Here is a 25,904-nt window from a genome sequence, read left to right as displayed (position 1 = left end):
GGGATATGTGAGATGAAAAAGTCAACGTTTCAAGTTACCGTTCAACTTCTGGTATAATTTTCGTTTGTTAAAATTGGAAATGCACTTAGCTTATCCAGATAGTTTACAGGTAATCCATCCACTCAAATAATTGGAAACAAATAATCCAAATAGGACATAAAAGGATTACAAACTCTAGCAAACTAAAGTCCTGGTCAACAAGTTTTGCAACACTTTCACCTTTAAAGTTTTCGAAAACTTTACGCCAGAAAGGAAGTGTGTTTCCGATGGGGAGCCGAAGGGAGCTTTGCCGGATTTCTGTTTCAAGACAACAATCATCCACCATAACATTCAACTTAGCTCACATTTGGATCGGAAAATTCAGTGTAAACCAAGTGTCCTGTTTGTTATTACGTTCAGATTACCGACCATGGACAGCATCAAAATATGTAGGGCTAAAAACTGTCGGGATATTGGACATCTGACTGGTGTTGGTGTTAAAAAAACGCATGTTACTTACCTTGCAATAACCTTTCGACGCGGCTCCTGGTAGGTTTCAAGCTTACTCAACCGTCTATTAATAAGAACAGCGCACCTTTTGAAAGCAACTAAGTGTTTCAATCTCTTTGTTGTCGTGTATCAGAGGATTTTTAGGATAAGAATTACAATGTAATAGAGGGGGGATTGGACGGCTCGTACGTACGCATTTTAAAGTTGATATTGATACTACTTATATAAATATAGTTCACTTTTCCTGAGCGATACACGTGAAGTCAGCAAAATAGCTTAATGGATAAAAGCACACTAATCTATCTTTCGCTATATTAATATTTATTGAGTATTTCAATTCTTATTTATAACTTTGGTGACTGTTAGCTAAATACACCGTTAAAAGGTTGATTCAAAATTGCATTTAAATAACTTTCAATGACGACCATGTCTTACCTACCCTTTTTTTTTATCCCCGCTTGCTTAAAAAAATTAATTACTGAAGCAAACTAAGATTATTCAAAGGAGAAAATATATTGAACACGACTAAACACGGACCTCATATCGAATCAACTAAAAAGGCGAAAAACGTGAAAACGAAGGGCATAACCACTGACGATTTGTTGAGAAGAGGATGAATCATGTATCTTGGGATCCCAGCTTAATTGTGTGTCGATCATTGTAGTCAGAAAAAAAATTGACTTGATCATATAACGGAAGCTCTTGAATGTTGCCCCTGGTAATCTCAACTACGTAAACAAATTGTCAGACAGCATAAATAATAACTAAGCTGTAAATTTTAGCCTACCTGTCTTGAAAAATGTTCTCTAAAGCTCCAAGGCTCACTGGAGTGGAGTTTGACTGGATTAAAGCATGTACAATAAATCTTCAGAAAGCCAACAGGCTGTTTCTAATGCTAATTAATCCTACTTGATTTTAGACAGGTTTTTATTCTGTTTGGGTTTTTTTTATATATTAGCCTTAGGCTAAATTGGAAATGATTCAGGGATGATTGCTCAGCTCTAATTCTGTTGAAGTTGGAACTGTAACTAGCGTCTCTCACTTCAAGGCGCACCTTTCACTTCTTGCCTACCAATGGTGAGGCTGATTTAATAACTGGATGTTTTATTTTCTCGATAAAACACTAAAACAAAGGGACATGTTTAAAATGCGCTTGTTAATTGGCTATCATTTAATAGCTGTTTTGAAACTAATTCTAATCTCAATTCGCGAGGAAAGTTTTGGTGATAAGAAAATTGAATATATCGAGAATGTTTTCAAATACTGAAAAAGAAACAAGAGAATTCGATTTAGGAGCTTTTAGCCTCGTTCAGGAGAGAATTTCTTACTGATCTGATTCAGTTGATTGGCTTCGATGCGACCTTAGTCCAACAGACAATCGTAACTTAAATTAGGCCACGTATATTAGAGTTTGGTTTGTCTAATGAAAAGTTCGAAGTTTATCCTAGGTCTAATTTGGCGAAAACTCAGGAGCAGAAATTAACAGAATGTAGACACTTCTGTTCAAGAGGCATCATCCGTGACGTATTCGACCGGTGAGATCTGTTTGGCGCAGCTCTCCGGCATCTCGTCTTTAAGTACCCTCTCTTATGAAAATCATTAATCATTAATCATTGCTCTCGTAACTTTACTTCAAATAACTTGTCAAAGTATTTTTACCCAGTGGGAATATCAAATATCCAGACATATTGCACCAATATCTTGTTTAACGATCCGAGACAGTGAGATACAGTTTATTGAAATTAAAATTAGACATCCCTTTCGTGCAATATCCCCATAATTACACTGGCCAATTCGTGGCGTTCTTTAATTTGGACGCGGCTCACGAGTTCGTAATTCAGCCGTGAATATAAATACCTCCTATACTGAACGTTTCTTGACAAGAACATAGATCTTCCTCATTTTTTCCCCTTACTTCGCAGTGTAGTCAGAGGACGAAGAAAACCATGAGCCCGCTTCAAAAGGCAATTAAGAACCGACACAAACACACACACACCCACACGCACACAAAACAAAAAATAATTTCTTAGTATTGTCTTTTATAGCCAAATTAATAATTCTTCAGTTATTGACTGAGCTTTTGTGTCGATGACCAGATGTTCAGCTCCAGTATTAATGCTTTCTCTGGCGTCCTCAGGGACGTTTACATGGATGTATAAGGAAGTCACCTTAGTTTCAAATGTTCGGAAGGGGTGAGCGTCGGGCGGGGCTTTTCACTACTGAGAGTGCTCTTTGAGTTCTCGCACCCACAAGTTCGAAAGACTGCATGTAGACCAGCCTTTCACTGATTTAAGAGTTAGGATCCTTTCAATTTTCACTACTAGGCAAAAACCAGTGTAGAGTAGACCGGAGATTAATAAAAGAAGAGGTTAAAAACTAACGAGCGAGATCATCGTGTCCGGACAGTGCTGTAAGGAGGCTGTAATCGACTGTAAGGAGAAAACAAGGTCACCTCCGCACTAACCCTGGTCTAGTTGAAAACGGCCCCCTCCTTTTCCCCCAAAAGGTGTTTTCTGTCGTTGAAAACGAAGCAAAAGGTGGTATCATGTGTGATGCAACATTTGAAATTTGTTAGCTAAGTCAGAGTTTGAAGAAATTCTACCATTTTTCAACAACGTTTGAAAGAGTCTATGAAACTTCACTTCTAGAGAACATAAAGTAAAACAAAAGTTTTTTATGACTTTTATACGTTCAGTCTTATTTTCTTTTTCAAAAGACCTGAGATATTTTAAGTAATACTTAACGATATTGTATTCAAATGTGATCTGCAAAAATACTATATTTGAGCAAGAGAGCCCTTGAATCGGGTGTGCGTTTGTCGATTAATAACCACTCCTTTCCTTGACGATTGACCCTAAAATATTTAGCTCTTTGACGGCTGTCAGTCAAGCCGTTCGACAGTTGACGGTTAATCCCATTTTTGAGCCCCCATTATCCAGCCAATATCCAGCTACCCTGCGCTTAATAAATATTGTTTAAAATATACCTTCCCCCTTTAAAAAAAACACGTTATTGAACAGCAGAAAAGAAAAGAAATGCCTGGAGGGGTTTTCGTAATAGCCCAAGTTCGATATAATAAAATTTTAACATGACTCCGAGGTTCCCTCACTGGTCATTTTTCTAGTTTGGGCGTTTCTTTGTGCTCGATTCTCTTTTGGGAATTGCAAGACAATGAAGTCGTGAAAATGTGCAATTTTGTTCCTAAAGCGTCGCAGTCATGATTGAATTTTAATTTATCGAATGTGGACTATCATTTTTAAGTCGTTGTAGCCTTTTGGCATTTTCCGTGGGAACCAACTAGCTGTCATTGTGGTCACTGATTTTACCAGTCGCCTCCAATTTCACCAAATCCAGCGCATTCATTTATACGAGGCCCACACACCCCTCCCCTCCCACCTATTTCCGTTGAAAGGGTGGGAAGCTCAATGACCACGTGATGACACTAGACACCGGGAAAAAAAAACAATAATTAACAATTATTCCTCGAGCCCGAATAGGCCCTGAGTCAATAGCTCACGAGGGTGGAAGAATAATTGTTTTTTTTAGTAAAATCTAACTACTAGTTGGTCAAAAATATCGAGACAAAACAACTTTAGCCAGAAAAAATACGATTCAGCCGCCGTTGTTTTGGTTTTCAAAGCCGGCGCTTTTCGCTACTAGTGGGCTATATCATATAGCCTAGTAATAGCTAAACCAATCAGAATGCAGTATTGATAATAGACCACTAGTTGGATTTTACTAAAATAAAATATACATATATATAGATAGATAAAACAGGCATCTTAATTATTCTCCCGCTTTTTGTGAATGATCATTAAAAAAATGCCATTTACGTCAATTAGGTTTAAAATTGATTTCGCTAAGACAAGGACGGCTGATAAAATTTCACCAGTGTTTGGATCAACAACTTGCACATGACCTGAAGCTTTGTCGGTAACTTGGAGCAAGTTAGCTTTTGATTAAATTCCGACCTTTCGCCGATAAACGACATTATCAGGGATATGAAAAATTTTCCGCGTGGAGTTAAATATATGTAAAAAAAAATTAGTGTAAAGTAAAATGTGTGAAAAGCGTAAAAATGGGGCTAAGTAGGTATGAGAGGAATAAAAAAATTAAATTAAATACAACGAGCCATTAATGAGCCAATGTCACAGGACAAAGAGTCTTTAGAAAGGCATGAAGATAGTCTCTAAAACAATAGGTCCACAAATTTGTTGCATTCCTCACGGGAGTTGAGGGCTGGCTAAATGCAAATCGGCTGCTAAAAACATGCTTGTTCTGACACAAATTTGAGCGTCCCTATTCCTTGATCCGCTGCTGCAAAACAGTACACTGACAGCCCTTTCAAAAAGAAATTGGAAGCTTGCTCACCTGTTAGGTCCTCAGCAACAACTCAACAAACGCAATCTACAGTCCACAACCAACAGTTGAACACTGGATCACCCGGCCTCCACCACGAGAAGTAAATGCAAGACCGTGACGTCATTGCCCAAATATGGGGTATTACGTACACCCAAATATGGGCAAATATTGATTTCTCGTTCAACATTTGATTTTACCGGTGTATCACATGGCCTACACTTAATTCCATCCGCCAAACTGACGTTGACACATTAATGATTCGTACACAAAGTAGGGTTAGGGTTAGGGTTAGGGTTTGGGTTTGGGTTAGGGTTAGGGTTAGGGTTAGGGTTAGGTTTATATATTTAAATCAAACCGATATTCGTCACCAAGTCCTCGGTGGTGTAGGGGTTAGAGTGATGCACTCCAGATCGGATGCTCCGAGTTCGAATCCTACTCATTCTATCCTGAATTGTTTTTTTCCCTAAAAATTGAAGACACTTTGACTTTTATGAACATTTCATCAAGAAATTTCATATAAGAAAAGTGAAATGTCTTGTGAGAGGAGGATGTCAGTTTGGTGGATGGAATCAAGTGACGACCGTATCACATTTGCAGACCGCAGACTGCGGTCTGCGGTCTGCAGTCTGCAAATAACATACACCGCTTGTTTGGCCGCTAGGAGATACGAAATTTCTCATCGAGTGTGGAAGAATATTCCATGTGTGACCGCAGCGAGCGAGTGAAATATTTTTGAACACGAGAAGAGAAATTTCGTATCTCTCAGCGGCCATGTAAAGATGTTCTATTTATGTATTAATCATATAAACACCAATGAAATACCAAAACATTTCACTTAAATGTTCCCATTTCTTAAACACAAAATACGCCCCGTGCAGTATTTGACTTGATTTCTCGTTCGTTCTACAGCAGCCAGCTTGGCGTTTATTTGCCGGATAAGTCCCCACATCAATCAATAACACTTGAAAATCAGTAAAATATCTAAACCACTATGTCCCCATTTTGCAAAAACAAAATAAGCCTCAAGAAGTATTTGAATTTCTCGGTCATTCTACCGCTAGGGCGTGGGATTACTTGCCGCTGGTCTCTAATCCTTGAATATCGGTAAATATCTGAAAGGCTCTCCAACCATTCAAAATACGTCCACTACGTAGAAAAACGTTGTATAAAATAACGAGGAACAACGGGTTTGATTCTTATTCTACCTTAAAGCAAAATAATTTTGTGTGCGAGTAAACGTTCAGCGGAACCCCGCCCTAAGACCACCTTGACATTCCAAGCACATTTATAACAGGGAGTTTATGTAGTGAACCACGACGAACGCGGCAGTGAAAACGTCTCTGAATTAAAAGGTAATTTGCGTAAGTTCAAACTTTATCTCGTTTTCTGGCCTCGCTTTATTTGTCAATTGTAGCTGAATTTTCCTAGAGTTGAATTCTTAAGGACTGTATTCAAATTCAAAAGGAGGAAGGGAAATTTATCTTCGTGTGATCACGTGCACGTGATCGCGTATTGACCGCGGCAAAGAAATGTACCAAAAAGTGTGATGCAAGTGCAGAGCTGTTGTTTTGCCCCAAAAACCTTTTTTTGCATTCTCGCAGGTTGCCGCCGTCGTCCTGTTCACTCGGTTATTTTCCATTCTGAAAACTTAATGACTTTTAAAAACCCTCATACGGCCAGTTTGTGTCTTGTTAGTCAAGACTGGCGTTTTTCTTGTGCAAGAGGCTCTTTAATGAGAGGTTTTCCTGTTAGGCCATATTTAACGGTTTCAGAATGAAGTGCATCATCACTCAAAAACTCAATAGGCCGTTATGTTGATTGTTAGCGAGTGGATCGAGATATGTGCTAAAACGGAACTAGTGTTTACGGAGTCAAAAAAGTCATCGGTGTCAAACGAAACCATTCACCGAAATCTTGTTCTTCATTCAAAATAGGTGGGAATGTACTAGTAAGAAAAACTTAACTTACACTGCGATATATGCTGAATACTTGGCCGGGAAGTAGAGTCGTAAAAAGGCTTAAAAACAATGAAAAATTCCAACAGGAAAATGCTACGGTTATACGCGTATGCTGTTGATATATCTACCCTCGGTTTCTGGGGCTTTCCCATAAAAAGTTCGGACAACTAACTTCGTTCTACTTCACACACGCGCAAATCTAAGCAATTGCTAGCGACTGATAGCAGGTTACTTACGTGTAAAGTCAGTGTAGAGTGACTCAAATTGCTAAAGGTTGAACTCCCTTTTCGGTCTTTGGCACGCGACTTGAGCTGCCTGTGAAAGATATGAAGCGAACCTTGTGTGACACAATATTTACACCTTATAGAGTTCGAACAAAGCGGAATCTAGTGATTGCCCTCGAGACATTTGATCTTGGATTATGATTAACGAGCACCACCAAACATTTCTGATACAAGAACGCAGACTTAAGTGAAACTTCCTGTGACATCAGAATCTTTTGATGGTTTTGACGCCGCTTTTTCGGAATCCCCCAAACATATTCATTGACGCCATGTAAGGCAAACAGGAAGATTTGAAGAGGCATAACTCAGGATGGAACGTCTATTCAACATTTCTAAATCAAGCTGGCCAGAAAAATATTTAGATGTCCATGAAAGGGATTGCGAGGAAATTTTTTTAAACATATTTATTGTTCATTCAAAACATTTCGCCTTTTCTGATTTCCTTAATCCCCCAACTAATTCTTCATAACCAGCCACCCCTTACCAAATTTGAAGGGAAAAAAAACACTTACTGATATTAATTTCCTGTTTATTGGATTGACATCACCCGATTGACGGAAAGGCGGCCGCGCAGTTGTCCCTTTCGTTAACGATCGCTGCCATTTTAAAGACAATTAAAATTTTTTTGACCTGTTATTGAGAGTGTTTCTATTAAAAAAGAAAGAAAATCACAACCCAGGGTCGAGCCCGGACCTCTCGTATCCTAATCTCTCTCCCTTACCACTACATCACTACACCGAACCGCCAAACTTCCAAAAAATTTAAGTACATACACTAGCCAAACTGTCTTTCTTAACTGACTGATACATTATGCAACAACAGGTGACCCTAGCCCTTTCCATAACTTTTAACGTAAAGTCAACTTCGGCTTAAACGTCGTTTTTTCTAAAACTATTCAAAAACGTATTTTTTGTCTTACTGTAACTTAATCCTGGGAATATATTACATTTATCATGACTAAAGACTTGGTTATAAATGGTGGCATCGACCGTTAAAAATGGCAACGACTGTTTACAAAAGTGAATTATAGGCAGCGGCGGCGGCGCCTTTGGAAGAACAGTGTTAGAAAGCAAGAGATTACCAGCTTTTTCAAGTTATGCTTTCTGTGAAATGTAACTAACTGTAGACTTTCTAAAAGTCCTTTAATTTTTTTTCTTGGTTGGTTGCGAGCTAATTGAAGCTCGCATCGCTCGCTCGCTTTTCCTCTTTGAAGCTCGCTTCACTAAATTACGAGAGGTTGACTTGCAAGTCTAAACTGACTGTATCGGACCGCCTCATATCAGGCAGACGGATGGAGTCGAAAATAGTTGACCGTTTTGGAAAGTTAAAAGAGAAGGAAATTGAGGAATTAATTAAAGACAAAGGAGCGAGAGAACGTCACCTTACTTGATTTATTGATGAAGACATGAGAAATTGCATCAAAGCGGTGTCTTAAAAACAGGAAATCCCACCACCCTACAAATCATGGTGTTTTTCAATAACGCTTTTTTACCAGCTTTAAAAGAAGGATTTTAACATAAAAGACAACTCGCAAGAGAAGCGCTGCAAGGCTGGCGTTGTGGACAGTAAGAAACGTCAAATGGTTGGTTCACTGAACAAGCTATAATGGGAAACAAAAACACTTACTGTTTTTAATTCCCTGTTTATTGGAAGCAAGATCATGATGATCTGGAGTTAAGCTTCTGATTACGTGCCTCTAACAATTTCCCCAAAGTCTCAGAAAAGCATTTGATGAAATTTTAACACACAGAGAAGTTATGTCAAGCTTAATTTTGTCCGAGATATGAAAAGGAGAATCCGCGTCGATCACGGTCGCCATTTTTGGTGTGTGTGCGAGATTGGCTCGGTGCTGTGTCGAATTGCACTATGGGACTGGCTATTACGAATAGAGAGAAGTCGTTACGTCACGTTCCCATGGCAGCAAAATTTCTGGATGACAACAAACCAAAAACTCACTTAAACAGTGAATTTGCACTGTTTCAAACTTAATCGATCTTATACAATTTCATTTAAAATTTTTCAAATGTTGGCAAAATTTTATGGGGTTGAATCCAAAAGGACCGTATTTAAGTTTAGATATAGAAAAAAAAACTTGTGTTGTGTTCACCGACTATATAAAGCAAGCGCGTGAAATTAGGAAGTTTCATGTCGCAGTCGTGCAACGACGGCTAAGAAATGTACAAAAAAGCGTGATTCACGAGCAAAGTTGTTGTTTTGCTAATATACACTTATTGCTTTTTAACTGTTCTCGTTGCCGTCGCAGTTGCTTTAACTGCCTATTGTTGTGATCCAGAAATTTTGCTACCATGGTAACGTGACGTCACACTTCTCCTCTCTAGCTCGTTCCACAAAACATTCCCATAGTGCCATTCGACATAACACCGGCCCAGTCTCAAAGACCAATATATCAAAATTCTAACGTGCCTCTGAGGCTTTAGGGACAAAATTGCAAATTTTTCACGACTCCTTTGTCTCGCCATTCCCGGAAGAGACTTGACCAAATACAGAAAAATAACCAGAAAGCCTCGGAGTCACGTTAGAATTTTGATACATCGAACATGGGCTATTAATCTTGCAAATAAAAAACACAAGGCAAATTTTAATGCATGAAATATCGACCAAAAGAATCAGCTAGTATTAGTAAATGTAACGATGTGTTTAAGTGGAAAAAATTAAATACAGATACCAATGCCAAAAGAATCGCCAAAAATTGTTCGTACAATGTTTTTACAACACAACATAACAACCAATACTCCGTGATGAAACTTAGGTACGAAAGATAGATGTATTGACTTAAGCTGGGGAGCCAGAGCTCACTCATTTAAACTAAATTATTGTTAATGTTATTCAGCAAAGAAAACATCAGGAGTAATCTCCATATATAGTACACAAAAAACCAGATGACTAAAAACATAGATTGAACGCTACAACATTGTGTAAACAACACACAATAAGAAAAGTCTCAGTATTAAAAGCAAACAAAAGGCGACAAAACTTGCTTCATGTTTACAGTGCAGACTGACGAAGCACTTACCATGTGGTTACCATTTATGTACTTAGCTGCAACATTTTTCTCTCGACAAGCAATGAATCAATCAAACTTTAGAGCCACATGGGATGAAATCTTAATACAGCAGAGAGGGGTGGGTAGGCCCTTTACTCAATAATCTTTGTCACCACACCAGTCCCCACAGTCCTGCTGCCTTCTCGAAGAGTAAACCTGAGACCTTGCTCAATAGCAATGTCGAACATAAGCTTAATAGTGAAGGTAGCATCATCCCCAGGCATAATGAATTCCTTTCCCTCGGGGAGGGTGATGGTAGCGGCCACGTCCCCAGTTCTGACGTACATTTGCGGCTGGTAGTTTGTAACGAACGGTTTGTGTCGTCCACCCTCTTCCTTTTTCAGAATGTAAACCTGCCAAGAAAAAGACAATGTGGAGCGCGAGGGAAGAAGAAAGGAAAGCGAGTATGGGTGGCACCCATCGCGTTTTCGCGCGCCTTTTAATATTACCGCTTTTCCTTTCCCTTCAAACCCCTTCCACGCAGGCTGGGCATTCTCTTTTTTCCTTGCCAAAACTTGTCCGTTGCTTTAAAGACATTCTATGACCTGTAAGGCAAACTTTTAAAGGAAGAAGAGAAAGGAGGAATTATACGTTAGACGCGCGAGTACAAAAAGGGAGCGCGAGCCGAGGGAGGAGGAAAGGGAGGCGCGCAACGCGCGCGTCGATCGTGCCTATCGCGTTTTCGTGAGCCTTTATTCCTTCTTTCCCTTCCCCCCTAAATGCCTGACAGGCAAGCTGGCCATTCATTCTCTGTTTACCTGGGCCTCAAATTTCGTATGTGATTTGACTGTTCCTGGAGCACACAATACCATTCCACGTCGGACATCTTCACGCTTCACTCCTCTAACAAGCGCTCCCAAGTTATCTCCAGCCTCTCCTCGGTCAAGAAGCTTGTGAAACATCTCGATCCCTGGGAAATAATGATTTTTCAGTCTGTGATACAAGTAACTCGGAAAAAAAGAAATCCGAGTTCTCCTAATAAGAGTGGAACCTATCAACTTTAACTAGTTCAGAAATACCACTGAATAACAGAAAACTAGCAGAAGATTGTTTCATTCGGATTGTTTTGATCGTCCTAAACCTTTTAGACACGATTGAAGAAAGGATCCGAATGTACGATAGTATAGTTGTCAGAAACGACCTGGGTCCGGTTGTTCGAAGGCGGATTAGAGCTAACCCGGGGTTAAACTTTAATTCGGATTTCTTATTCTTTTGCTCAAAAGCATTTTCTTGGATAATTTTCTCTATTCTTTTTAGAGCATCCAATAATGAAATTGTAGACGAAAAGAACTAAACTGGGTTTTGCTTTTTAAGCTTTCATAACTGGATTCAAATTTCACACTAACCCTGGGTTATCTTAACCCAGCTTTGAACAAACTGGCCCAGATTGTAATAGTGGCGACAAAATCGCTAAACATGGATATCCACTGGACTACGGCTACGTTATTCAAGCTTCCAACCTCTACAAGGTATAAACTGTTGTTCAAATTAATTTATAGATTGAGATTTCCGGACAAGAAATGGCACAGGTTAATAACCAGTCCATTTGTTGCAAGATTCAGTTTCAGTAAGACTGAGAAACTAAGATTTGGAGTTCCAGTCATTACAAACAAGAAAACTCAGACAGCGCCTGAAGCCTTGGAACTCAACAAACTCAAAGTTTCAAACATTTCAGTGACAGTGGACAGCTGGCCACAGATAGCCTTTACTGTTGGCAACTAAATTTCACCTTGGACGCCTCGATCTGAAAAAGTTCATTTCAGATCCTGGATTGTAGGAACAATAGGCCTTACCTGTGACTGTTGTCTTTGTCTTAACCCCATGTCCTACAAACTCAACTTCGTCGCCATTTTTGATCACACCTCTTTCGACCCTCCCTGTCACTACAGTGCCACGCCCTGATATGGAGAACACATCTTCAATGGGAAGAAGGAATGGTTTGTCCAGTTCTCTGGTTGGAGTAGGAATGTGTTCATCCACCGCTTCCAAAAGCTTAATGATGGAGTCTCGACCAATCTCAGGCTTCTTGTCTTCAAGGGCGCACAGAGCAGATCCTATTATGATGGGTGTGTTGTCCCCATCATAGCCATAAGTGGATAGAACCTCCCTCATCTCAAGTTCAACCTGTAAAGACAATCACAATCACATATTTCAGATTAGAAAAAAGCAAATGGAAACTGCCAGCATGATGAAATGAAAACCGGCGAAATGAGAAGATGAGAATAGTTTAATCAAGAGTCCAAATAAACTTGCTTTTAGTGAGTTTTAGACGTGCAGTCATACATTTTTCAGTGTGTTTAAGTGCTAAATGTGTTATGCAAAATCACAAGAGTAACCCACCAGTTCTAAAACTTCTGGATCATCCACAGCGTCAGCCTTGTTGATGTACACCACAAGGTGCTTTACACCAACCTAAAACACAAGACAATGATAAACAGGCGATCACTTAACATGAGGAGTCAGAAACTCCAGAGCCTGGAGCTAAGAACTATTAGGCACATTTCAAATGCAGGGCTGGGGCCTTCGGAACCCCCCCCCCCCCTCCCCCCCCCCCCGCCCACCCCACCACCAGTTTTTTGCCCCAAAAAGTCAAAACATGCATGTGCACAAAAGTTGAAAATAAAAATTCATCTCCCAGAGCATTGAAAAATTGATGTCTCTGCAGCTAAGCGGAAAATCATTTTGGTTTTAAGATACAGAGATCAGTCCAATAGGTCCTCCGCACCCAAAAACCCTCTGCTTTTCAAATACAATGAGCTACCTAAACTCTTTGTGCCCCCCTACTTTCTAAAGGCTTGCTACGGCCCTGAAAGGTTGTGTGAACACTGTGCTAAATTGGCCCAGCTATAGCACAACTCTAGCATGATTACAACAACTTGGTTTCAAATGTCAAAAGTAATTCAGTGAAATAAAAAATAGCTGTTGCTAAAAAAATAACACTGACTTCTTACCATTTTTTGTCTCATGTACATGTATGTACTCTAACGTAGTAATAACTTAAGAATTGAGTTTAGAAAGGTAGTATTGTGGAATTTGAAACAGGCATTACAAAAAGAACAGTACAGTGGCATAGGGACCATTGAACAGTTAAGCATAGCCTGCATAGCTGGCAGGACTAATCACACAGAACTACTTTTGCTGTCTTTGTTTCGGCTGGCAAGCTTCCAGAAGAATGGGAATCAGTTGAGCAGAAAGGAAAGTTACAAAGTACCAGTAACACTTTTGACGTGATAGCTTTACAGAAACACACTGAGTCCACATAAGTTTGTGTAGGAAATTTTCATTTAAGAGCCACTCAAAGATAGATTCTAAGTTCACCATACAAGTTGCCTGTTCCATGAATGCCACCACAGGCCCGAAAAGAACTTTAATAATACCCTTATGTAAGATTTGGGCACATCTACCTGATTGGCGAGCAATAGATGTTCCCTCGTTTGTGGCATTTGTCCATCCGTTGCTGCTACCACAAGAATGGCTCCATCCATCTGAGCAGCTCCTGTGATCATGTTCTAGAACAATGCATACTTAGTTACTTTTAAGGAAAAACGTCGCTGTTGTTTTTGTGCATGTAAACAAATTTAAATATTTTAACTGTACTGTACGGAGCCCCATACCTAAGTAAATTTGGTTGTCTATTCATGCCAGAAATTTAGGTGACCATACATCCGTCCATCCCTCCACCTACCCATCCATCCGCACCATGGGGCAACCAATGTGAAATCTCGCACCTTCTAGCTAGTGTGGGAGCCTGCAACCTGATATTGTACATCCATGTTGTGGTAAATTGACAGCTGTCCACAACCAGTATCACATGACCTCATCACAGATTCAGGTGTCGGCCCATCGAGATTGCAGGTTTTTTTTTTCAAGTTATCCTCTGACAAGTAACTAGTTTTTAATCAGTGTTCCAGCCAGAAAATTCTGCTTGAGGGCCAAATAAAATAAAATAAAAGTGGCCTTTACAACCCATTTTTCAAGAAAGGACCAATGTACCAGTATCTCTTTAATATGCAAAAGAGGAGAACGTTGGAAAGTTTTTTTAAAAAGAAATGAAAATGGCAGTTTATTTGAAGCTAACATGGAGCATTCCTTTTTATACACAAAAGAGGAAATTACCCGCAGTCATAAAGCAAACAGTACAATCAGAATGTATGCAATAAAAATATTAAATAATTTTTTTCATCTCATTTTCCACTGAACACAGTCAAGATCTGATTCCATTCGCTTCTTCTGAACTGCTTCACCTCCATCCACTTTTTCGTGACTTATTGAGAAAAAACTTTTGATAGACCTTGAAGATGCATTTGTCAGGTTTATACTTTTTCGAGACACCATGACCCATGAGCTTCTGCAATATTACAAAAGCCAAGTCGAGGCTCAGAGGTCTCCAGACCACTCACAGTAAATCAGGTAAACTCAAGAAGATTCATCCATTGATTTTCATGTTCATTGTTGTGTACAAAGGTACAGAGTCGTTGTTCTTTAGATTAAAAATTCTGCTCCATTGGAAAATTTATTATTGTAGTTGAAGTAACAGAGACCATTTTAAGCCCAGGCAATTAAAAACGGAAAGGGCCATAATGGCCCTTGAACGCTTTTGGTGGGGGCCATCTCTAGATCTTTTGCGAGATTCACACAATGGCGCACTCTGGCTGGAACACTGTTAATGGATCGCAGGCTGAACTCCACGTGGATTTCATTGCAATGCATGGTTACAAGTTTATTGTTTGAAGTAAATTATAAATTTATTGAATGGAGCTTCGCCTTTAGCTTTGGCAAAATTTATATATTACTAGTACAGTGGACTGTACCTTAATGTAATCAGCATGACCAGGACAATCAACATGTCCATAATGCCTGTTAGCCGTCTGATATTCAACATGAGCTGTGTTGATTGTTATACCACGAGCCTTCTCCTCTGGGGCATTGTCAATGTCAGTGTAGGACTTGTAGTTTGCTGCTCCCTCCTGAGCTAGCACTAAAATGAAAACCAAAGAATTTTATTAGACAAGTCCTGTTTCCTCAACTGGTCCGTTTCTAAATTACCAATAACAGACAAGAGGAAAATAAGGATATCTAAGTTACGGTATCGACTGAAAAAAACATAGCAAATTGTTTAAAGATCTTTATCCAGTGTTCCGGGTTAAATTTTTTTAACCTAGGTTGATTCTCAATTCCGTTTGTCTCGTAACCCTAATTATTCATGGATTAGACAAGGGAAACTGAGAATCAACCTAAGGTGAAAATAATAATTATTTTTTATTTTACCTGAATTTCATTTTGACCTATAACATATACATGTACATAAAGTTGTATCATCAGACATCCTTCTCTGTTTATCAACAGGTATAATCTTGCAACGACAAAATAGAGTCAAACCCTCAACAATGGATGCCTTTAAATCTCAATGTAGAGAAAAGTGTCTGTCTTAGGGAGGAGACAATAACTGTCTCTTGAAGAGAGGTTAAGCCCTAATATTCATATAAAAATTTTCTACACTGATCTCCATGCTTTCCTTATAGAATAAGATGAAAATCAGGGCTGAGTTATTCAAAGCTGTGTTAAGATAACCCAGGGTTAGTGCGAGATTTGAATTCAGATTTGAAAGCTTAAAAAGCATTTCAGTTTTAATTCTTTTTGTCTACAAGTTGATGATCGGAAGTTCTAAAAATTACAGAGAAAATTATCCGAGAAAATGCTTTTGAATATAAGAAAAAGAAACCCCGGTTAATCGCTAATCGGCCTTCGAACAACTGGGCCCTGATGATAAATCAAGGCATTTACCCTTTGGTGATCATTTTATTAATTCTCATAATCATCCCCCTTGATGATGCATAAATATTGTTAGGAGAAAATTGATGTTAATCACTCTTAGGACCTAAATGGCTTAAACAAAAGAGTTGAATGTGAACAGATGCCGAGGGCTTAGTTAAGGTTCAGCTGTAAAACATGTCATTCACTGTACCTTTAGTGATGGCTGCTGTTAGAGTGGTTTTCCCATGATCCACATGGCCCACAGTTCCAATGTTTACATGTGGCTTACTTCTCGAAAAGGTAGCCTTTTTAGCGGGAGCAGCGTAGTTCCGGAATTGGAAAACTGAAAAAATCAATCCAACAAATGCAATGAACCAAGTGATTACAAAAGGAGATTACAGAGTAACATTGTAATATTACTATAAAAGTATTTTCCTCACTATTATAATATTACTAATATTATTATTAATTAGAAACGTGTCTGGCAGAACTTCTTGAAGCTTGAGGAAAGTGTCAAGTAAGTACATTTTGTTTGTTGCTTTTTTTTGCTCGGTAATATAGTGGACACCAACCAAATATATAACTTACATAAAGGTGACACAAGTTTCCACCACCCTGAGCAACCCTTGGTGAAACCAATTCCAAAAAATTAAATGTACTTACAAAGGAATAACATTAAATAAATATATTTGAAAAATGCACTGTCAACTAGCTGAGACATGTAGAAATGAAGTTGAAAATAATAATATTATTAATAGATCCATATTGAATGTGCTTTGAACTGAGGTAACAGATTATTTGCAGAAGGACAACAGAAACCAAAATGTCAAGCATTGCTTTGGTTCTCTCTTCCTTATTGTTACATGCATATTATTAAACTACATGAATAACTACAATCAAGGAAATTATTTCTTGATCAGCTGGGAAGGCTACAGTCCATCCTGGTGCATACTTTACATATCTGCTCCACGGCTGTAAAAATATTAAGACAGAATCTGTCAGGAAATTAAGTAATTTCAATTTTCAGTGGACAAACACCTTGTACCAGATATAATTTAAACAATATCGCATTCATTTTTATATTTTTGTAATAACACTAACAACTATTTCTCATGGGATCCCGAGAAAATAAATGTCAAATTTCACAAGAATTGTGAAAACACAGTTAAACTTCTGAACATTTCATGTGTAAGGTGCGATTTTGTGAAATTTGACATTTGTTTTCTTAGGTCTCATAAGAAGTTTTCTTTGGTGTTACTACAGCTAACTAATTACATCTATAGCCCTTGAAAAATGTAAAAAAGAATGCAACATTGTTTAAACTCTTCTGGTACAAGGTTTTTGCCCACTGAAAATTAAAATTACTCAATTTGCTGATGGATTGCGTCATTTGTGTACACATGTAGCAAAAATCAAGCAAAGGTGGTGCAGTGATTAGAGCACTGGCCTTCTTCCAGTGTGACCTGGATTCACATCCTGGAAGTTTGTTGTTGATTCTTTCCTTTGCCCAAGAGCCTTTTCCCTTGGTACTCTCAACCCCACATACATGGAATGTTAGATCATGAGATGAAGATCCACCTACTACCTCTACAGTGTAAATCATTTATTTCTTTATAGTCCTTATAGTCCTTGACACGTAGTTCTTACCGGTGCTCCTTCTTCCATTTTGTAAAAGCAACAAACTCTGTGTGCAAGCAAACAAAATCAAATCAAAGGATGCTTTACAAGATATTTACATGTAGATTACCATTGCTGGAATAATACTTTGATTTCTAGTTTGACTGAAGGGGTTTTGTAGGGTTTGGGTTTGAGTTACAGGAGTCACAAGTGTCAGGATCTTTGGTTACATCTACACTCTTGCACACTAAACCCTCAAGATTATTAATAATCAAGTTCTGTAAAGCTGCAAATTATTGCCATGATGAAGTGGTCACCACTAGGAAACTTTTGACGAATACCTCAATGTTGCATACAGAGGATCGTTTAAAAATTCTGAGTATCTCCCTTATTACGAAAACTACCACAACAATATTGTTACATGTAACCTTCTAAGATGATGATGAATTTTCAGTTTTGTGGTAAGCCCAATTATTGGGTTGCCTGTGGCACCCAATTATGGAATGAACCTTCTCTGTCGAAAAAAGACAAAATGGTGGACTGCTCACCTAGAAGGCATTGCGTGTCCCACTCCCCCTACAATGGAGCCGATTTTTGCGAGGAGGGGATAGGTCATTTAAGGTAGTCCAGTGAACAGATTTGGAAGTCAATTTGGAATGAACACAAAATTATTGCGTGGAGTTATTAGCCCTACACGTATATCCACGCCAAATTATTATCTAAATACAGTATTCTATGTTGTTATTAGCCTGTGTGGGAGCTGCAGAAACAACGCCCGCCCACAGTCCCCGCAGGAAAAGCTTCAACTTGTTGCAATTCTCTCCCTGCATGTGAAAAGTCTTTCCTGAATATGTTATTTGTAGATTGCCCCAACAAAAGGGCTTTAAATGCAATATCTGACAGAGGTAAAAGCAAAATTTTATTTGCTCTGTGGGTTTTAAGGGACAGAAAATTACTGTTATTTACAGTATTTAAAACACCAAATTTTACCTTATCACATTTTATAAGCGTAGAACAACAATAACTTTTGGAATTTCCAGTTAGATCAAATTGGATCAATATACGTTACTGGGAAACTACCCACATACTCCACCCCTAAGCCAACATTAACACCTATTTCTCACTAAGGGCAAAATATTGGCTTAAGGGAGGGGTAGGTGGGCAGTTTCCCAGAAACGTATAATGATCTCAAATTAGTCATGTTATACTGTCATACTATATATATATATATATATATATATATATATATATATATATATATATATATATATATATATATATATATATATATAGTCTGAATAAAGTTTTTATTTGTTGAAAGACGATTCTGTTCTGTGCAAGTTATATATATATATATATATATATATATACATATATACACCCGTTTTCAAAAAGGTTTTCATACAGACAGATATATAGATAGATATATATACTTTTGTTCTCTTGCACGTGCGCCCGTGTGCATTTTTCACTTGTTATTGTCCAACTTGTGAAAAACTCGGTTCAACGATAATTTTTTTGTTCGTCAGGTTCTTTGTTCCAATTTGTCAATTGAAAAAATAATGGACGAATATTGTCTGCAATTCTCTTGATTTGCATTCTCTTGAAAATTAAAAAATGAGGAATTCGGTCACTTGTAGGTCATATAATGTTGTCGTTACAGGATAAGGGGAAAAACGCAGATGAAATGAAAAAAAATGTGTTTTCCAAACTGCTGAGAAGGAAGAGGTGACCGTGGATGTCCATATTGGATATGTGGGAAGGAGCAACAATATTGTACCAGTTGATTAAAACGGACTAAGAGGTTGACGAGGTTCATAGAAGCAGACTTTATCATAACAATGATGACCTGGTCATATATCTTAATGTATCACCTTTTTTCGTGTAAAATAACGGCCTGTTAAAGGCAACGTCTCATTGAAGAGAGAATACACTCTCGGCCACAAATTCTTTCAAGTTAGTTTACAGTTTCTCTTAAGCACGCCCCTGGTCAGCGCATTTTTTTAATACACTCCATCAATAAAAATGCTTCGTCACTTGCTACAGATGCCATGGCATTTGGCCTACCAATTCGGTGACGCCGTATAACTCGCGGATCGGCTGCTTCGTGGGATATTTTCCTCATTCCCAAAATCAGTTATATAATTCGCCATTGCAAATTTGTATCGTAGGGCGCATGTATTTTTCTAAAAAAAAAACTCAAAACGACAACGTCAAAATGGAACAAAAAACACGACGACAAAAAAAGTTATCGTTGAACCGAGTTTTTCACAAGTTGGACAATAACAAGTGAAAAATGCACACGGGCGCACGTGCAAAGGAACAAAAGTATATATCTATCTATATATCTCTCTGTATGAAAACCTTTTTGAAAACGGGTGTATATATATATATACATATATATATATATATATATATATGTATTTTTTTTTGGGGGGGGGTCGGGGGCCAAAGGGAGTGGGGAAGGGGTGGGTTGTGGTGGTGGAAAATAATGACAATCGTCTCGTTTCAAAAGGCTATTAGGTCTAATATATATCTCTATTCCATTCCACTGGTTAGGAGCAGGTATACACTCAGTCCTTAAAAAAGTGTAATTATAATCTATACTTTCCAAAATATTAAACACTGTATCGCGCAGTCGGCAGCCCAATAAGCCCCCAGTATGAGGGTCTTGTTATGTAAGCAACGTGTGTAGCGATAATAAAATTTTCTATATAAATACTCACGTTGTTTCCAGAATTTAGGCACAGAGACCTAACGCCCTTTAGAGCTTCTTTAAGAGCTGAAAATAGTCCAGCATAAAGAATATAAATAAAATGATTCACACTCGCAAAATGAATAAAACACTAAACCCAACATGAACGAATATATGCATGTTACCCACGTAGTAACAGACACCTACGACACAAAATGACTTAAAATCTCCAACCTCTCTGGGATCTGAGTCCTTTAAATGCTACGGAAAACATGTCAGGTCGTCTATATAGTCGAATTACACTAATAGTCTTGTAAAATTTCGACTTTTACCGGTCAATCTTTTTGGCATGTATCACGTTGGTACTGACTTGAGCCCGCGATAAGACGTCCAACTTAACTTACTTCTTCATGTAAGCTTACATATTTTATCGATTAAAAGAGAAAATTTCCGTTTGAGCCTTTCAAGTTTCTGGAATTAAAAGGTTTCTCAATAAATATTACGTCAGCTGAGACTCAACTGTAAGGTCTTCTACAGTAACATTTTACATTTAACACCCGGTTATGTTATCTAACAGATAACATGTCCCTATTTGACCTATGTGTAGACTGTCTGCAAGTTCCCGCCCAGTCTGCGGCGACCTTTCCAGCTTTTCTCATGGCTATGTCATGTTTTTCAATGCAGCAAAGAGCATTTGTCCAACGTCTCGTATATTAGCTCACGGCAATTCAAAACATTTTTTATAGAGAAAAGAATTTAGGAGACAACTTGGACAATTTTAGATTTTTCCAATGTTTCGCCAAGGATGGGCTGCTTGACTTCATCTGGGATTACCCCGCAACATTTTTTACGGCACAGATACCTGCTTTGCCCATTTAAAACTCTAGCCGCAAATTAAGTTACCCATTTTGTTGATTTTGGATAAAGCATCCAATATGGTCAATTATGTATAGGTACATGTAATCACATGATTTCGAGTGCAATTTGGGATAAATCAGCTCAAGTAAATTTGAGTTACTGGTCGAATGGTATACTGGCATTTAAGGCGAACTTTAAACAGGACAGTGGGATCTGAAGACAATAAAGAATTTGAGAAAAGAAGATTTGTACCTGCCATAAATCTAGCCAATTTTTTGAAAACGAACGTAGAGAAATTTGCAGCCCTGATTTGAGTGAAAAAGGGCCAATAGACAGGGTTTTTGCGCCCGATAAGCTCGAAACAAGAGAGAATGCTCATTCTCTCTTGCTCGAAATTAACAACAGCAAAGGAAAAGAAAAGGAGGAGAAATAGAAAGAGGGAGGAGGAAGAAAGGAGGAGAAAAGAAAAAAAAAAACAATAATTGCACTCTTAGTTTTTATTGGCTACTTTAGCTACCTCTTGACGGAAGACTGAGGTCTATTCAGCGGTAACGTTATCAAAAATCCAGCTAGATATATCAACAACTCCCCTTGGCCATAGCGCTCAAAAAAGAAAATATTGACTAAATTATATGAAGGCAAATTTTATTACAACTTTCAAACACTGATGGGTGATCTCCATTTATTTCATACATCCATGTGTTAATCATTAACCATTCTTAAACATTTACCAATTAGCTAGTGCATACCATGGTTTAGGATTTAATTTGTTTCTCGGAGATACTAGCCTATTTTTGGCTGTTCTGAAAATTCGAGATGAAAAAATGTTTTATGTATGTATGTATATACAAAAATATGGCCTGTTACAGGCGTTCAGATGGTAGAGCACAACGTTCAGTTTTGTTTTTCCGCCCTCGCTCTGCTACAGTGAATCTAAATGCCTGGAACAGGCCAACAAAATACTGCTGACCTGTCAGATTCTTGGCGTAGGAAATAGTTCCCTTTTCCAAGGAGCATTTTGCGAGAGCGGCCGCGATCCTAGCATCAGAAAAAAACGGGGGCGCGAAAAAGTATTAATTTGCATTACAAGTTCGAAATGAAGGCAGACGAATTTCTGAATCAATTCTCAAAATTCAAAAGTAAGCATGGTGACGTGTGTGTGGGTGTGTGAGGGTAGGGCGAGAGCAAAGAGGCGCTTTTTCAGTTTAATGTTCAAATACGCATCAAGCATATTATTATTATTATTATTATTATTATTATTATTATTATTATTATTATTATTACGCATATTATATACACATATCATTATCATACATGTTCATGAACGCAAAGCGATGTTGCTTTGTAGAACAGCTTTCTTGTCTCAATTTCAAAATTGATAAAAGTTAATCTATGCATAAACAAACAAAACGAAAGATAACAAAAGGCTGTGATGGATGTCTTTTGGCAGGAGCACGTCTTCAGTCAGTCTGTTTGGGTAGGGTCATCGGTTAGGAGAGAAAACAGCCTTTTTTCCGCAGTTCGCCACTTTCTACTGAACTGATTTTAGGGTTCTCGGTCTTCGCGCTGGTTGTCGTGTTTTGTGGGTAAGTCTAGTCCTTTGTAGAATTTTCCCAGAGTTAACCTGACTGATCAACCATGAGAACTTTAGGACCTAGCGTTTCAGTTAGCGCTATTATTTGCTATTATTGATTACCGACGCACAATTTGAGAAAAAAATAGTGGAATCACAGGAGACGTTGAAATGATTTAGGTTAATTGCTTGAAATTTTATGCCTTTTACTTATATTCAGGCGATAGTAAATAGTAAAAAAAATCAATTTTTCTTGAATGAATCCCTCATATATCTGATATATTAGTCTCCTTGGTAGCCGCTCGGGTACCCATGTCTAGGGCGTGGCCTCTTCTTAACGTGACGTCACTTGTGATGGAACTTTGCGTGACAGGCAAAGCGCATTTTTTTAAAAGTTTGTTTACATTTTAGAGAAACACAACAGCTTGAATACCAAATAAAATCAGTCGTTGGCTGCTGCCCAGGATTGAGGATGACACAGAGGAATTTTTGATGAGGAAAAAATCGACGAAAAAAGGACTAGCAATTGCATTACAAAAATCAATTATTTTGCTTGATTATTCTCTATGTTGGTTTAAATTCAGTGTAATTCGTCCGCCACAAAGGCGCTAGTGGATGGAAGATCAGCTCGGGAAACTGTCTGTGTGTAGAATCAGGAAAGTAAAAGTTAACTCCTGCACAATGTACCTCATCTTTCTTTCCGATCCGCTGAGGTAAGTCCAGCTCGGTAGGGGAGAAGATGGTGATAAAATATTTCGCACCTTTCTTAATGAGAACGGGTTCTTCGAAGTATACATCAAATCCTGGCAATCCCTCGGTTCCTCCGTATTCGACAATGTAGGTTCCTTTCACACAGCTATTACAAGAGCGATTGCTATCCAATAGCTTTGTAATAACCGCGTAATTGTTGTTTAACTTGCGCCCGCTTGAAATGACCCTTACTCCATACATACAGACGGGCTGATCTGTTATGAAGCTGACACTGTGCTTGCTCTCGTACGGAGCAAAGAGTCGGGGTGGTTCATTCATGAACAAGCGGCGACAGCGAAGAGGTTTTATTCCTTGGCGTTGCCTGACGCAAAGGTTGCTATCATCCACGATGGTGCGTAGGGGAAAGTCGTGATTAAATTTCTCTCGGGCAAATCTCTTGGACCTTGGAGTTGTATGCCCTGTTGAGGCCTGCCAGGCATCGTTGTCAAGTATTCCAGATTCCAGCGCCCGATTAAGTATTTCTTTGTCGGCTATGCAAGAAAAACGAATATGTGACATTGCACCTCCAATCGCCCTTTTTACGTTTTCAGCTATCGGGTCAATTGACCGCAATCTACACTTTGCTTCTGCCCAGAATAATACTGCACGGAATAATTCATCTTCATAAATGTCTAACGTCTCACGTCTCAAAAGAACATCTAAAATCCTTTCAGATGTGGCAAGAAAGCTTCTGGAGCGAAGACATTTCCTGGTTTGTAGATCCACGATGCTCCAGCATCTTTCCTCAAGTTCCTCGGTGTCACGGAAATGTTCGCACTGAGTTAAAACCTCAAACGCGTTTTCGGCGTCAATTTCGTTCTTCAGAAACTCGGAGCACTCGTCTAGTAATCCAGTCACCATATACTTTTCAGCTAGGTACATCACTTGAAGAACGCAGCCGGCTGTTAAATTGGTTTCGTCGGAATACAAAAACCGTAGAAGTTCAAGGAGACTGTTGGAGTCCGCGTCTACAACTTCCACGGAATTGCTCGCCTCTGCCAGATCCCCGTAAAACATTTTGTAGAAAACAGGGCTCCCGATCGAAAGTACGTACTTGTGAGCAGGAATGGCTACCTTTTCCCCAGTTTCACTGTCTTTGACGATGAAGTTTATATCGCTCATGATAACGTTGTTGAACATTCGTTTGTTTCTTTGTGTCAGATTCGACGGAAGAGCGTTCAAATCAGGCAGATCATTAAGATCGTGCATGTTTGATTTCTGCGGATCAAAATGAAAACGATGTTTAATCGGTTTCTTTGCGTAATGATCTCTTGTTGGGTTTGAAATGCTGGCTTATTGCCTTGTCTGAAAAGTTCCTGTACAGAAGTCAGCGACCTCTATTTATAGTACAGTTGTCTGTTGTCTTGACCAAGCGTGTGAATGTTTTGTTTCGTGTGTCACGCAAACTCATGATCAGTTCCTCGACGCGCCACTCGATCTCCACTCCATGACATGTCAAACAGTATTCTTGCATCAGCTCCAAAGCTCAAAAACTTACCAAGTTTATTAGAAGTTTATTCATGGGAAATGAAAAACAAATGATTCACGAGTTTGTCACGCGCACTTTGTGTACGTCGTAAAAGAAAAACTCACACGAATGCGTGCAAAATTGCCACAAATTATCTTCGATCCAGCGTGAGCACCCGGATGTAGCGTGCACACCATTTATACCTCGAGCTAAAAATGAAAAGCAACATCTTGTTTCATATTGATAAGGGTATAAAAGCAGGATTTTTTCTCAAATTTTTCAGTTAAGGACGTTTCAGGCGTTAAAAGTCATTTACATGTACGACCCAGTACATTCATAACATCCTTGACGTCATAGTGGTTGACAGGTCTGTAGGGCTTTTTAATACGTGAGTGTCATCATAATGTATCCGGAGATGATCAAATCTTAATTTGTACACGATACAATGAAAGCAATACATCGATACCTCGCAGATCAGTGAAATAAGTTAGCATCTCCTCAAATCTGTGCAGAAATCTTATAACTATGTCACTTAGTATAAGCCATATAAACTAATTGTTCATTTCCCTTGTCACGTAGCTCTCTGGCGCTGGGGGGGGGGGGGGGGGGGGGGTCGTGATCGGGAGGAAACAAGAGCCTTTGCGGTCGGGGATCATTTGTGGTACCATACAATAGTCATTCGCGTGCCAAAAAGACGCCTCTATCACCTCTACGTGGGTGAGTGATAAAAATAATTTCACTTTGAAAACGTGGAAAAGAGAGTACAGTTTGCCCAGACTTTCGCATTCACTAGGCTAACTTTGAAAGGATGCGATGCGATGGAGGAAAAATGTTTGTGAAATGTGGAAGACACGTGACTTCTAAACCCTCATTTAATAAAAATACCGGTACTGTATAATCAGAATGTGGGAGCTCTTCTCCAGAAGCACGGAGTAAAGAGTTCTGGAAGATTTTCTATATAGGGCATCCATCCAATTTTCATTCACCGAGTGTTATCCGTCTGGGATTTATAGTTTACCATTATAACAGAAG

General features: G+C 38.8%; 1 protein-coding gene across 1 annotated transcript; it reads right to left on the bottom strand.

Annotated features, from left to right (window-relative positions):
• Nucleotides 1–21,744: 21,744 nt before the first annotated feature.
• On the bottom strand, nucleotides 21,745–25,135 carry LOC140951553 (BTB/POZ domain-containing protein 6-like). Its single transcript, XM_073400830.1, has one exon. The coding sequence runs from the start codon at nucleotides 24,611–24,613 to the stop codon at nucleotides 23,219–23,221; it is 1,395 nt and encodes a 464-aa protein (XP_073256931.1). The 5' UTR covers nucleotides 24,614–25,135; the 3' UTR covers nucleotides 21,745–23,218.
• Nucleotides 25,136–25,904: the final 769 nt, after the last annotated feature.

This window comes from Porites lutea, chromosome 11 (genome assembly GCF_958299795.1).
Source record: "Porites lutea chromosome 11, jaPorLute2.1, whole genome shotgun sequence".
NCBI lineage: Eukaryota > Metazoa > Cnidaria > Anthozoa > Scleractinia > Poritidae > Porites > Porites lutea.
Note: the sequence above shows the minus strand (reverse complement) of the source record. Positions and strands in the feature narration are given on the sequence as shown.